The following is a 14,055-nucleotide window of genomic DNA, read 5'->3' as shown; positions in this document are numbered from 1 at the left end:
GCTGCGTTGTTGCATCAGGGGTTAAAGGGGTTTTTAACGCTAGCACATAAACCAGTTTCAGTATCACATTCAGTATCTTGTACTATGAGGTAAATCATGGATCGTGTTTGTCTTTTACTGTCGGTGACTTTGCAACAGGTCTTCAGCATTGCATTGTTTGTTTGTTTTTTATCCGAATTCACAGTTTCTGTGTTGCTTTAACATGTAGAAATATTTTTAACACAGTTGTGATACACTACCAGATGAAATGGGTTTGTGAAAAGACGACTTGACAAGCGTTAGAGGATGTGGGACATGTGTCAGAAATAGACATGCCAAGATTAAATTGAGGCGTTCTTCAACTAAAAGATAGCATACAAAAAGATTAAAAAAAAAACACTTTCATTTTCATATAGTTGTTATACAATATTGTGTTATGAAAGTGCATAGAATGAAAGGAAGCGTTGTGTAACTGCGGGTGTCCAGAGCACCCATCGGCAATTGGCAGAACCCGCAGATAAATTATACCGTGAATGCACCGCAGTTGCGATTTTACTTTTATTTATTATTCTTTTTAGAAGTCAATTTAATTTCGTCACAGTAGGGAAAGCACTGTTGGACATTATTAGACATTATCCGGGAAATGCAGGGCGTCCTCCAGCCTGAATGCTGCAGTACCTGCGCTTTTCCTACAAAGTCTACGCAATGAGTTTTAACTGTGCATCAACCCTTGTGTCCAATACTGTGAAGTAGATTTTCAAATGTTCTGGTGATTTGATTGATAAAATGGATTTTTAAATAAATATATCGGACAAACATTCGCAGGAAAATTTGCATGGCTGAAGCCTGACCAAGGTGCGAAAACAACACCCATCTTCCTTACACCTCTGCTCTATATGAAGTTATGCTAATTAAAGCTACAGTTATTGAGGCACGTATTCTAGCTTTAAAATAGCTTTGCAAAATGATACTGTTCAGTACGTTGTGATTGTTTCATGTTATAATCTCTGTTGTAGATCTCTGCAGTGTGAAGCAAACGTCCCTACTGCCACCACTCAGGAAGACATCAAGAGCTTTGCCTTCCAAGATGTTGGTCTGTCCTTTTAACCACAGCTCAAGTGCCATCAGGCCAATGAACCAAACAGAAAAGTTGTCTTCTTTGAATATTTTTACCATCACCCTCCATGGCCTGTTCTCCTCAATTGGCATTGTGGAAAACCTCCTCATCGTCGGGGTAGTGGGCTTCCAAGTCCGCCGCTCCGTCATCAGCATCTGGATCCTCAACCTAGCAGCCTCTGACCTCCTGGCCACCGCCTCTCTGCCCATCTTCACCCTCTACATGGCCCGCGGGAGCACCTGGACGCTGGGTACGACCTTCTGCCGCATACATTCCTCCATCTTCTTCCTCAACATGTTTGTCAGCGGCTTCCTGCTGGCGGCCATTTCTATGGACCGCTGCCTGGTGGTGATGAAACCCGTCTGGGCCCAGAACTACAGGAACAACAGACTAGTGGGGAGGATATGTGGGGTGATTTGGACCGTGGCTGTGATTTTCACCATCCCCTTTTACATATTCCGTGACACCCTTCAACTACCCAACGGTAAGATCCTCTGTTACTACAATTACGCTCGATTCCCTTATAAAGAGCAATATGACAAGGCATGGCTGGACTCTTTATGTAAGCAGCGCAAGGAGGGCTTGGCATTCATGAAGCTCTTCTTTGCCTTCCTCATCCCTCTGGCACTCATCATCCTCAGTTATGTTGCCGTGAATTATTCCTTGGCCCGCAGAGGCTACCGGAGGCCTTTCCGTTTTGTCCGTCTTGTGATGGCCGTGGTGGTGAGTTTCATACTCTGCTGGGCTCCCTATCACCTGTTCATCATCATAGAGGTCATGGCCCCCAATGGGAGTGCTGCACAATTATTTTCTACTAAGGCCCTCCCAGTGTCAGCAACGATCGGCTTCCTTAACAGTGTCCTCAACCCCATCCTGTATGTCTTCAGCTGCCCTGACCTGTGCAAAAAGATCAGACATTCTCTGGGTGCGGTGATGGAGACCGTTCTGGCTGAGGACCTGGCCGAGCTGGCCCGGCGCCGCAGCACTGCTCGCAGCTCTCTCAGCCACTCTGACGTCGTGTTGAAGAACAGGAATTCTACCCCAGCGTTGAACTCGAAAACAGAGGAGCAGGACCTGGATGAAGATCTCGCCAACCCATATGAGAACTGATGCGTAAATTCTGCAGCATTCTGCATTTTGAGTATTTACTTCACGTTTTTCCAAATGTCTCCTTTCTGCCTCCTATCAGGCATGCAATATTTTAGCAAGAAGCTCTTTTATTTTCTCATTTAAGCTTGATGCTGTTTATTCCTGACGTAATTTTCTTCATTTTTTATAATTTTTTTTGAGTCTGATAATGTGAAACTAATGACAGATTGAACAACTTCTGCAGAAATTTTTCGAATTAAAAGCTTTGAAGCAAGCCGTTCTGTTCCTGCAAGGCTTTTAATTTGAAACATTTGCAAGTTGTTTTACATTTCACTGGACTTCCTCATTTTCAGAGGAGCTTGTCTGACTGGCAGAATGGAAATGCTCATTATTCAAATTTACAATGACAGCTGCAAGCTGAGTGCACCCCTCGGTGGTACATTATGTACTCGTCACTTATGCCAGCAAAGAATGTACAGTGTTTCATGCAATGTTCTTGACTTGACTTCTTGACTTATGTCTGATAAGTTTTGTTTCATTTTTTTCACTTTGTAAGAGGGATGTTGCAGTTGCGCGAGGTGTCTTCCGCAAGCTGTTATCAGAAGTTGCACAGTGCTGGCACATGCTAATTTTAGAGACGCATAGACACACACAGAGACATGCATATTTTTGGCTATAGTTATGAATTAGCTCAGGGCTCACAACTGATGTTTTTAAATGTATTTTGATGCTCTGCATATCGTTTTTTTTTTTTTTTTTTCAGTGTCAAATGACATTTCTAATCATTAATAAAGAGATACAAGAAGCACAACTCATTTCACACCTTACAGCCCTTAACCCACAGCCATGCATGAGTGTCCATAGCGATTCACACCAATTTTATTGTTAAAGTAGCCGTCAGCAAACAAGTGATTAAAACACACAATTTGATTGTACAACTTAAAACTGTAAACGGTAAAAGAGTTTGAGTGTGAATTCTCCGCAGTGAATCAATGCCACTGTTCAGACTTTTAATGATAAGATCATTTCCTGGATTTCCTCTATTTGTCTGTATATCTCTTTCATCAAGCCACAGTGGGCGTGGATGTGTCATTTTGAGAAATGCGAATCAGAGGACTGGCTATATGGTATGGCTTTCACGTAAGCGGTTCAAGCTCTGTGCACATTCGGATTCGTGCATTAAAATATTCCCATGTGAACTGATTAATCAGTATTTAGATCATTATGAGAAACTCAAACCTGCACTGTGAGAATTCTTTAGATGAATAGGTGAAAACATTCTGAGTCATATTCATGTTATCAGTGAGAGCTGACACTCATACAAGACACAGACAGAACACATGCATCTCCACTGGGTGGCGCAATTGCTTCGCCTAAACACCAGCAGTCAGAAGTGAGTGATTCAAATTATACTGCCAGAAGATTGTTATGTCCAGTTTCTCTATCCCTCTTGGTGTCTTTGTAAGCTCTGATGCTGAGAGTCATGCTCTTCCTCGTGCTTTGCCCTCTTCCCAAACAGGGCAGGGACCTTTGCAGCTCTAGCCGAGCATCAGGGCACAGGAAGATGTAGAAGAGGGGATCCAGCAAGGTGTTGAGGCTGGTCAGACCGTAGCACAGGCGATAGACGAGGAAAATGGACCGCTCTAGTCCGCACGGCTCATCCGTGAGTAGCAGGGACACGAACCTGTAGCCGCCGACGAGGTGGTAGGGTCCGAAAACGGCGATGAAATTGACAGTGATCACGACCAGGATTCCTACGATTTTGTGCCGCTCGTGGTCGGAGAGGGAAGGAGACCGTCGGAGTGTCACACCGATGTGGGCCGAAGTGTAGCTGAGGGAGGAAACAGAGTTGAAGATTAGAAATGAGCCTGTTTGCTCAAATACACAGAATGGTATAATGCACCAACCCTGTACATGAACAAAAACACACATTAGACAAACATGCAGAGATCCTGGGGTTAACTCACCCTAGTATGGTGCACGGCAGCAGAAATCCCAGGACCACAGTGGTGATCTTAAAGTGAGCATATCTGGGGCTGACAGGGTACTGCTCCAGACACAGCATTCTGTCAGAGTCAAACACAGACGGCAGCAGCCCACTCAGGCAGAACAGGAACGTCAGGGACCACACCGCCACGCCTGACACCGCCGCCACCTTGACGGTCCGCACCCCGCGGCTGCTCAGCGGGTACACGATGGCCAGGCAGCGGTCCATCGCTATCAGGCACAGGAACATGACGCTGGCGTAGACGTTAACGTAAAACACGTAGCCGACCAGCTCGCAGGTCAGCTGGCCATAGGGCCACCGGTGCGAGCCTTGGAGGTAAAGTATCCACAGCGGCAGGGTGAGCAGCTGGAGGAGGTCTGACAGTAGCAGGTTGAGGATGTAGACCAGCTGGCAGCCTCCTCCACCTGAGCGCCCCAGTTGGTACAATCCCCAGAGAGACAGCAGGTTGCTTGGGAGACCCAAAGAGAAGATGAGGCCATAGATACAGGTCAGGCCAAATGTGTCCGTGTTCAGGGGGAGGTTGCAGGTGTCATTGGACATGTCTCTGTTTGTAAAGCACCTGACATGGGAAACTAGAGGAGGCCTCAGTGAGACGCTGATTGACGCTCACAGAATGATGCTTTTGAAACACCCATCCATCCATTCAAGACATAGGAAAAGTCTCAGTTTGATGCTTATGCCAGTCAACCAGTGTTCAAAGCAACCGGGATCCATCAACAGAAATAAACACCTGGAAAGCAGATGACGTGGTCACTCTCATAGGTTTATCATCAGCAGGTGCATGAAGAATGAATCCGTATAATTCAAACGAAGCCGCTTTTTCACTCACCTCTCAGTGCTTGCCGACCGACTCCCACGCAAGCGTGCTGCCCGATCTGCAGCCAGGCGACCTGTGCTCGAGAAATGCTGGGAACACGGTGTCTCGACCGAGCCTTGTCTATTCTGTGATCGTTTCCTCCACAGGAAACCCACTTCTTCAGCTTTAAAGGCAACATCCTGAGGCAGGAGAACGCCTTTCTGCCCCAGAACAAAAACACACACTCGCTCTTTTTCTGTGCCTCCCCCTTTCATATCCCAGTAGTAGTCACAATGATTACGATGGACGGGGGGGTCTGGGAGGGGAGGAACTGATGTGGAGTGTCACTCAGGTCCTTTAGATAGTTGGCTAATGTCTAAGATATGGTAATATTGAACACATTATTCTTAAGTAAGTGAGCTAGAGCTGTATTTAGTAGCATTCATTTATTTTTCCATAACAAAATACAGTTCAGGGCGGCACAGTGGAGTGGTGGTTAGCACTGATGCCTCACAGCAAGAGGGTCACCGGTTCAAATCCATAGGCCGGCTGGCCTTTCTGTGTGGAGTTTGCATGTTCTCCCTGTGTCTGCGTGGGTTCTCTCCAGGTACTCCAGCTTCCTCCCACCATCCAAAGACATGCTCATTAGGTTCATTGGTGATTCTAAATTGGCCGTAGGTGTGCATGTGAGTGTGAATAGTTGTCTGTCTCTGTGTTGGCCCTGTGATAGACTGGAGACCTGTCCAGGGTGTACCCCTGCCTCTCGCCCGATGACAGCTGGGATAGGCTCCAGCAGACCCCCGTGACCCTTAACAGGACTAAACGGGTATGGAAGATGAATGAATGAATACAGTTCAGAGTTCAGAGTGTGTGTGCATGTGTGTGTGTGTGTAACGACTGAGAGTTGGTTGACAGATGATTAAAACTGCAGTACTGCAGACTAAAATGTAATCCAAACCATTCCTACCCAAAAACTGATTCATTTAATACAGTTTTGTAGACGGTGAATGAGTTAAATTTAACAGCGGGGAACTTTTCTCAGGCACCACAGGGAGGGAAAAAAAATAAAAAATCATACACAATTGAAATTGTTTGAGTGAAGAATGGGTTTATTGAAACAATAGGTGTTAGTCAGTATTTTTACGACAGGGTTTCAAAGGGAGGAGGGTCTAATCATTCACTTTGTTTCCTTTAAAATGTCACAAATCTTTGAATTATTAAAGTATCCAAGATTAACGGTTAATAAATCGGAAAGTCCCCTGAGACTTTACTACCACCATACGCACCCCGAGAACTCTGCATAGAGGTCTTCAGGAGACAGGGATCAGCTGTATGGTGCCTAGACAGCAGGCTGGCTCCAAGAAGAAAAGTTCTTGGCACAGGGGCCTCATGATAGGTTGTTCCTGCAGAAGGCTTGCTACATACCACAGGAATCTCTCTGCTATTATATATATACACTATATTACCAAAAGTATTCGCTCACCTGCCTTTACTCATTCTATGAACTGAAGTGCCATCCCATTCCTAACTCATAGAATTCAATATGATGTCGGTCCACCTTTTGCAGCTATTACAGCTTCAACTCTTCTGGGAAGACTGTCCACAAGGTTGAGGAGAGTGTTTATAGGAATTTTTGACCATTCTTCCAAAAGCGCATTGGTGAGGTCACACACTGATGTTGGTCGAGAAGGCCTGGCTCTCAGTCTCCGCTCTAATTCATCCCAAAGGTGTTCTATCGGGTTCAGGTCAGGACTCTGTGCAGGCCAGTCAAGTTCATCCACACCAGACTCTGTCATCCACGTCTTTATGGACCTTGCTTTGTGCACTGGTGCACAGTCATGTTGGAAGAGGAAGGGGCCCGCTCCAAACTGTTCCCACAAGGTTGGGAGCATGGAATTGTCCAAAATGTTTTGGTATCCTGAAGCATTCAATGTTCCTTTCACTGGAACTAAGGGGCCAAGCCCAGCTCCTGAAAAACAACCCCATACCATAATTCCTCCTCCACCAAATTTCACAGTTGGCACAATGCAATCTGAAATGTACCGTTCTCCTGGCAACCTCCAAACCCAGACTCGTCCATCAGATTGCCAGATGGTAAAGCGTGATTCATCACTCCAGAGAACGCGTCTCCACTGCTCTAGAGGCCAGTGGCGGCGTGCTTTACACCATTGCATCCGACGCCTTGCATTGCACTTGGTGATGTGTGGCTTGGCTGCAGCTGCTCGGCCATGGAAACCCATTCCATGAAGCTCTCTGCGTACTGTACTTGGGCTAATCTGAAGGTCACATGAAGTTTGTAGCTCTGTAGCAATTGACTGTGCAGAAAGTCGGCGACCTCTTTGCACTATGCGCTTCAGCATCCGCTGACCCCTCTCCGTCACTTTACGTGGCCTACCACTTCGTGGCTGAGTTGCTGTTTTTCCCAAACGCTTCCATTTTGTTATAATAGAGCTGACAGTTGACTGTGGAATATTTAGGAGCGAGGAAATTTCACGACTGGATTTGTTGCACAAGTGGCATCCTATGACAGTTCCACGCTGGAATTCACTGAGCTCCTGAGAGCGGCCCATTCTTTCACAAATGTCTTGTTTCACAGTCTGCATGCCTGAGTGCTTGAATTTATACACCTGGGGCCAGGCCAAGTGATTAGAACACCTGATTCTGATCATTTGAATGGGTGAGCGAATACTTTTGGTAATATAGTGTATATATATATATATATATATATATATATATATATATATATATTCTTGTCAGGTCAGAGAGTTGTACATATTGTATGCACATAGAAAGATTGGCATGGAGCCACTGCTGTCTGTTGGCTGCTACAGTCGAAGTTACTAGGTTGCAAGAGTTCTGCAAATTATACATGACACGTTATTATCACATCTTCCGAGCAATCAAAAAATACACCAAACATACGACAGACTATTTTGATCACATTTAAAGTTGGGCTGATTCACCACAGGAAAGCGACTGGAATTGTACCTAATTCCTTAAATGCAACGATACTACATAACATTATATCACAATTTTAAAAGCTAACAGTACTATTCATAGACTTCAGAACTAATTTCAGTATAAAGTATGTTCTGCTTTTGTACATGTTGTACTTGTGCTTCAGGAAGCTTCATGAGAAACAGGCGTGAAGTCATGAGGAAATACTGAAAACTACAACACTACAGCTGAAGGCCTCTGTGGGGGCTTGCTGGACTAAGGTGTAAACAATTTTTCTTGCATCTGTGACCGACGCATTGCTACTATCTGACTGTCAGAAATAAGTATTTCACAACAACAGCTTCTTGAAACTGACAACTGATTGGACTGATCTCTCATTTATTTGCAGTTTCTAGAACTGAAATCAACAATCTCATGATAAGGCAACTATCATCTGCTTAGGCATGCAGTATACTGGAAGTGTGGTTTTTAATGACAATTAGCAACTCATTCCACAGTGGAAGTCTCTCTGTGGCATCTCTGCAACATAAATATAGCTCTACAACTCACAAGCTGTTTCCTTAATGATATATCAAAGTATGAAGAATGTAGGACTAAATTACGAGAGTAGATGTTCCCCAAAACTGACATATTTTCTTTGGGGTTTTCTTCACTTTACGCTATTTTTGCTCCATCTCTTGCAAAATCATTGCTATCACCTAATCGATTGTCTAAAATAAAGATTTCACAGCAATTTATATCAGAAGTAAACGGTTATGGTATGAGGTAGAAATTATTGTAAGTGGTAATTAGAATAGTTTTTCCATTGGACATTGGGTAGTTGCTAAGAATGAGTTATGTTTGGATCAGTTACTCTGCTTTTGTCTTTCTCCTGGACCTCCGGCAGCAGAGAACCCTACAAACAAGGACTGCGGCCCAGATGAATGTTCCAATTAGGGCCGTAATAAAAGCAGCCACGTCCAGGCAGAAGTAGGAGTACCAAGGGAGACTAAAACCTGCTGACTGCATGTGGGCTGCTGCTTTGTTCCTGATAACATACTCAATCCAGAAGATGGCGGTGTCCATAGGGGACATTGGTTGGTCGCGGTGTAGCTGGGAGAGATGCTGTATGTTATTGCGGTAAGAGGGATTCTCAAGGATGTCCTTTAGAGCTTCCAGAAATACTTCTTTGGTCAGTGATGTGGCCTCCACAACACGAGCTGCGCCACGCACTTTCAGCCGGAGTAGGTTGTCAAACTGATCAAAGAGGAGGGGCAGGCCCAGAACAGGAACGCCATGGTAGATGGCCTCATACATGCCGTTGGTGCCTCCGTGGGCTACAAATGCACGGGTCTTGGGGTGTCCCAGGAGATCGGTCTGAGGTAGCCAGTTCACCAGCAGGGTGTTGTTTCCCAGATTTGAAGGCTTTTCACCCATGAACCGCCAAACCACCTTCTGAGGGAGCTCAGCGAAAGCCCCGGCGATGGCCTCTGTGACTTCACGAGGCAGGGCTGAAACAATTGTTCCCAGAGACATGAACACCGCTCCGTGTTCCCCCGAACTCTGCATGAATGCCTCAAGCTCAGCAGGAAGAGGCTGGGCCTCTTTGCACTGGAACCCCCCTATGTAAACCACATTAGGCATGGTGGGCCGAGGGAACTCAAAGACAAAGTCCGTCCTCAGCAGCCAGATTTCACCTGCAAGCTGCAAAGACATCAAGTCAGTTCCAGGAGGGAAGTGCCGCTTTAACAGATCTGAGTAAGCAGGGTTAATTAAATAGTGCTGTTCAACAACACTATAGAGATAATGTAACATGTTCTTGGTCCTTTCCAGAAAATCCATCTCATCCCCAAGTTCACTTCCTGGAATAGGAACATAGGAGATGGGAGAAGGAGCTATGGTGAAATGGCCCTCGCCATTATTAATCCAACGCACATTGAAAACCATTGGCAGCTTGAGGTAACCACCCAGAAGAACTCCTATGGTCAATGCAGGGTCCGTTAGCATTATGTCAAACTTGGTATCCTGTAAGGTTTTCATAAACGCCGGGTTATCTAACATAGTAACAGTTGCTCTGGCCAGGATCTCATGGCCCTCTGCCAGCATGGCTGTTATCAAGTATTGTTGGCAGAACGTGCGTATAAAAGTAGGCCACCTGCGACATTCCATGACATCTTGCAGCATTTTATTGTAGTAGTCCTTGTCTGACTCATCCTCCAGCATGGGCACATCAATAGAGGTATAAATGGAAGAGTTGGCAGGGATGTACCAGCTCTTTGCAGAGCGCAGCACTGTGATCTCGTGGCCCCTGGCATGCAACTCTTGGAGGATCACCTTCATGTTGATCCAGTGGCTGCCGTCAACGGGCACGACTAGAATCCTGCTGCCACTGCAGTAAGTGGAGCTGAGCGACAGAAAGTAGAGCACGGTCAGGAATAAAGGGCTGGGCATGGTGGCCATTTCCTGAAAAAAAAACAAAACAGAAGAAAAACAGATGTTCAACTTATAAGTAAATTGTGTCTGTTTGTGCCCGAATAAGCGAAAAGCAGACACCAAACTTTTAAATATAACCAATGTTATCTTCATATATTTATTTCTATATACTTTCCTACTACTGCTTTACTCTTTAAGCTGGCCTCCTCTGATGGCTAGCTTCATGTGTAACTGACAATGCAAAAAAACAAACCCAGTGAAGAGAAAAATTAGAAAATGTGAAATACCTGTGTATGTTATCCTGAAAACAGTGGATATTTCATATTCTAGTGGCATTGGTATAATATGTAATTAGTAACTAATGTAGTTGAGACGTGTGTTGTGTTGTTAAAAGTTAAATCAAATACCTCACCTAGTTTTTGTTGGATCCAGATCCAGGAGTTTAGCTCGAGTGCCAGTTATTGTGTGAGCCACAGCACCGTGTGAGAGCTGTCTCCACACGGCTTAACATTTGCACACACAGGCCTTGCGAGGTCAAAATCCAAAGAGCATGAGCGTTTATGTCAACACTTTTGGAGTAAGAAAGGTGGAGGCACAGAAAAAGACAAAGCTCTCAAAGAGGGGTCTATAGACTGACAATAATATGTAACATACTGTATAGGTATTGTGCAAACCTCCTGAACTCTTGTTCTTATCTGTCTTCTGAATCACCACGTCTGCTTTTTTATTTATTTTTTTCCCAGATCTGTGAAGGTACCACAAAATATTTTTCCAGAATATGCGGAAACATCTTCAGCTGTGTGAAGTGGTTCCTTTTACTGAAGCACTTTTTGATTAAAGTGGCTTAACCTCGCATTTATTTGCAGTTCCCAGCACCGCAATCAACAAGCTCAATGAAGAGTTCAATCAGGAAGACTTTCTTTATCCTCACTCATTCATAACCCCTCCCTTTCCAGTCCATCCATTCAAATGGAACGTAGAGAAGTCTGTCAGATTTTACCTTAATCCCAATAATCCCATAGTCTATCGCCTAATAATGATTATTGACACACTAAAAAACAGACCAGCACAGGAAAACAGACCTCAAGGACGGTTTAAATTACGCTGAACTTAGGCTCATTTCACCAGGACAGAACGAAGCTGTCCCAGTAAAACAGACGAGACTGAGGCTCTTTTTCAACGTTCAAGTGTTTGAAGGCAATGATACTTTGTTAACTGATGAACAGGTATGCAAAGGAATCTTGTGAGGCAGTGCTGGAGATAGCTTGGGCTCACACAACATTGGAGGTTTAAATCTGACTACTTATTCACTCTCTGTCTTGCTCTGATGTACACTGATCAGGCATAACATTATGACCACCTTCCTAATATTGTGCAGGTCTCCCTTGTGCCTCCAAAATAGTTGTGACTCATGAGAGAATGGACATGGGCCTTCTGAGGGTGTCCTGTGGTGTCTGGCTAAAGAATGTTGTTAGTGGGGGCCTTTGGGTCTTATGGGTTGAGGGGAGGGGCCTCTGTGATCAGTGTCATTGCTATAGGGTGGGGGTGCCTGGTCTGGTCTAGGTGGGTGCTACATGTCTAAGTAACAAGACGGTCAATGTTATTTACCTCTCCTCTCAAGGGTTTAAATGTTACACCTGATCGACATGATTTATTTAAAATGTGTTGCATCTGATCTTGCTTTGTGCATCATCAATCATGGAACAGTTTACTTACGTTGAACTTATTCAGAGATATTGAGCATTGTGTTGGTTCAGGCAGGCCACACAGTTAAGCTCACCTCACAAGCCCTGCAACATTAGATGACTACATTAGTTAATCCATAAGATTACCCCTCATCAGCTGACAGCTTTATTTAAAGCTTTGCCACTCACCTCCAGCCCAGCTCCTACTTGTATGCTGTGCCTGTCTTAATCAATGTCTCTGATGCCTGCTCTGTTCTGTATCTGAGGCGTTTGCCGCTGCTTCAGCGTGAGAACATGGTGGTCCCAGAACGGAGCCATGAGGCCAAAAAATACGTTTTATTTAGTGAAGCGGTCCTGACTGAATTATTCAGTTCTGTTATCTCGGCAACGATGCAAGGTATGCAAGATTCATGTGTGTGCATGAGTTGATCCGTTCTTTAGCTATTTTTGGAACAAACATGGAGCATTTTATAGTGTTTAGGTGTTTAAGTTGGCCTCCTCTGAAGATATCTGCTATGTACTGTGTCTATAACACTGTTGGCTCTTCACCAGCAACACTAAAAGAAAACCTGTGAAGAGAAAAACATTAAAGATTGTATCTTGATTGTTACCGTGGCAAAAAGGTGCTTAGCGGGTGTTGCACTTGATGAATGTTTTATTGAAATGCAGTCCCATGCTTTTGATGGGGGAAACTTCAGAGAACGTGAGACGGGAGTGGCGGGGAACGAGGGAAGGAGGAAGCGGCAAGGTCACGCAGTGGAGGGAAAATAAAGTGAGCCCTGGTGAGCACAATAGCCGCACGAGTAGCTGTTCAACAGTCCTATCAGTGACCTGCAGCCTTCCCCTCCTCTCCTCTGCCTCCGTGGACTTGCATAAACTAGAGCCGCTTCATCTCGAGGTAATGGCAGCCCACCTCAAAGGTTGCTCTTTGCCAAAAGTTAAGAATTAACCGCACTGATAAGAGCGTGAATCCTACTAACAGCAAAGGGCAGCAGTAATCTTTAAGAGCCGCTTTCAAAGTGATCACATGTTTAGTCATATATCAGCAGGTAATGACTCAAAGATTTAATCTAGAGTAGGTTTGCCGCATAGATCCCTCTGTCAGCGTTTAACGTACGTATGCTGTGAATACAAAAAAAAGGCAGTGGGTACAGTAAGATCATCATAATCATATTCAGTTACTTGAACAGTGTTTTATCTTCAAATAACATGGTCCACGTGACTTAAAATACTTTCCACACAGTCTGTTAGACTTCCCGATCATCTAAGAGATTGGGGAGGTAAAATGACTAAAACGAGTAACCTGCAGATGACAACGTCTTCCAAAATAAGACATCTTCCCTCCAAATAAAGGCCGTAAACAAAGCCTCCTTCTAACTTATCACCTCCTCACCACTGAAAGATGCAGACAGTCCTGCTGAAGCCCCATGTCGTGCACAAGGGATGATGACATTCCCAGATTAGGAAAGCTGATGGAAATCTTTTTATATCAATGCATTTCTTGCATTTTGATATAACCTCGATATAACCTCGTAGGTTAGGGTTGACTTTCATGGTTGGCTGTGGGTAAAGATATGGTGTATCGTTGGTAATGGTCGCATCTTTTGATCTCTGTGGGCCACCATGCAGCAGATGTTGTATCTAGATATACGTGAAGTGGAAAAACCCAAAAACGTGCCTCTGAACGCAGATAAAACAACAGTGATTAGTATCTATATAAAGTACAAGCTGTGGAGAGCTGACGCTGGCGATGAACACAAGGGAAACCTTCACAAACGGACTGACAAAGAAGAGGAGACACCAAACTATATGAATTCAACAAAAGGGTGGATGACATGGGGGTAGTTTAATGAGGGTGGAGCGGAGAATTGAAAGGGTGGGAAATAAAGAGAGGAAGTAAAACAGACATGGTATTAGTAAAGGCTTTAAATTGTCCTGCTTTTTAGGTATACTACATGTATTTGGCATAACTGTGTTGTATTTTCTGTGTTGTCTCATTGTGCTTCCACAT

The 14,055-nt window shown here is 44.6% G+C and overlaps 3 protein-coding genes across 3 annotated transcripts; 1 reads left to right on the top strand and 2 right to left on the bottom strand.

Moving 5' to 3' along the window:
• The first annotated feature begins 879 nt into the window (after positions 1-879).
• Positions 880-2,936, top strand: LOC311510044 (prostaglandin D2 receptor 2-like). Its single transcript, XM_084574972.1, has one exon. It carries the CDS (start codon positions 1,067-1,069, stop codon positions 2,204-2,206), a length of 1,140 nt encoding a protein of 379 aa, XP_084431098.1. The 5' UTR covers positions 880-1,066; the 3' UTR covers positions 2,207-2,936.
• A 112-nt stretch (positions 2,937-3,048) lies between these two features.
• LOC311510053 (putative G-protein coupled receptor 132) lies at positions 3,049-5,137 on the bottom strand. Its single transcript, XM_084574983.1, has 3 exons — positions 5,023-5,137; positions 4,153-4,923; positions 3,049-4,016 (listed from the first exon to the last, which is right to left on the bottom strand). Exons 2-3 carry the CDS (start codon positions 4,731-4,733, stop codon positions 3,593-3,595), a joined length of 1,005 nt encoding a protein of 334 aa, XP_084431109.1. The 5' UTR covers positions 4,734-4,923; positions 5,023-5,137; the 3' UTR covers positions 3,049-3,592.
• A 3,659-nt stretch (positions 5,138-8,796) lies between these two features.
• On the bottom strand, positions 8,797-10,386 carry ugt5g1 (UDP glucuronosyltransferase 5 family, polypeptide G1; the record flags this gene model as incomplete). The annotated part of the gene is made up of 1 exon (XM_084549559.1): positions 8,797-10,386. The coding sequence occupies one exon, from the start codon at positions 10,384-10,386 to the stop codon at positions 8,797-8,799; it is 1,590 nt and encodes a 529-aa protein (XP_084405685.1).
• Positions 10,387-14,055: the final 3,669 nt, after the last annotated feature.

The sequence above is a fragment of the Chelon labrosus genome (genome assembly GCF_963514085.1).
Source record: "Chelon labrosus genome assembly, chromosome: 1".
In the NCBI taxonomy this organism is placed as follows: domain Eukaryota; kingdom Metazoa; phylum Chordata; class Actinopteri; order Mugiliformes; family Mugilidae; genus Chelon; species Chelon labrosus.
This window is presented reverse-complemented; position numbering and strand designations above follow the sequence as displayed.

What these genes read in the sequence shown, in the direction of transcription:
- LOC311510044 (XM_084574972.1), top strand. Translation starts at nt 1,067, where the DNA reads ATGTTGGTCTGTCCTTTTAACCACAGCTCAAGTGCCATCAGGCCAATG.
- LOC311510053 (XM_084574983.1), bottom strand. Translation starts at nt 4,733, where the DNA reads ATGTCCAATGACACCTGCAACCTCCCCCTGAACACGGACACATTTGGC. An exon ending in CTGCCGTGCACCATACTAGG is followed by an intron (nt 4,017 to 4,152) that starts GTGAGTTAACCC and finishes TTCCTCCCTCAG; the next exon opens with CTACACTTCGGCCCACATCG.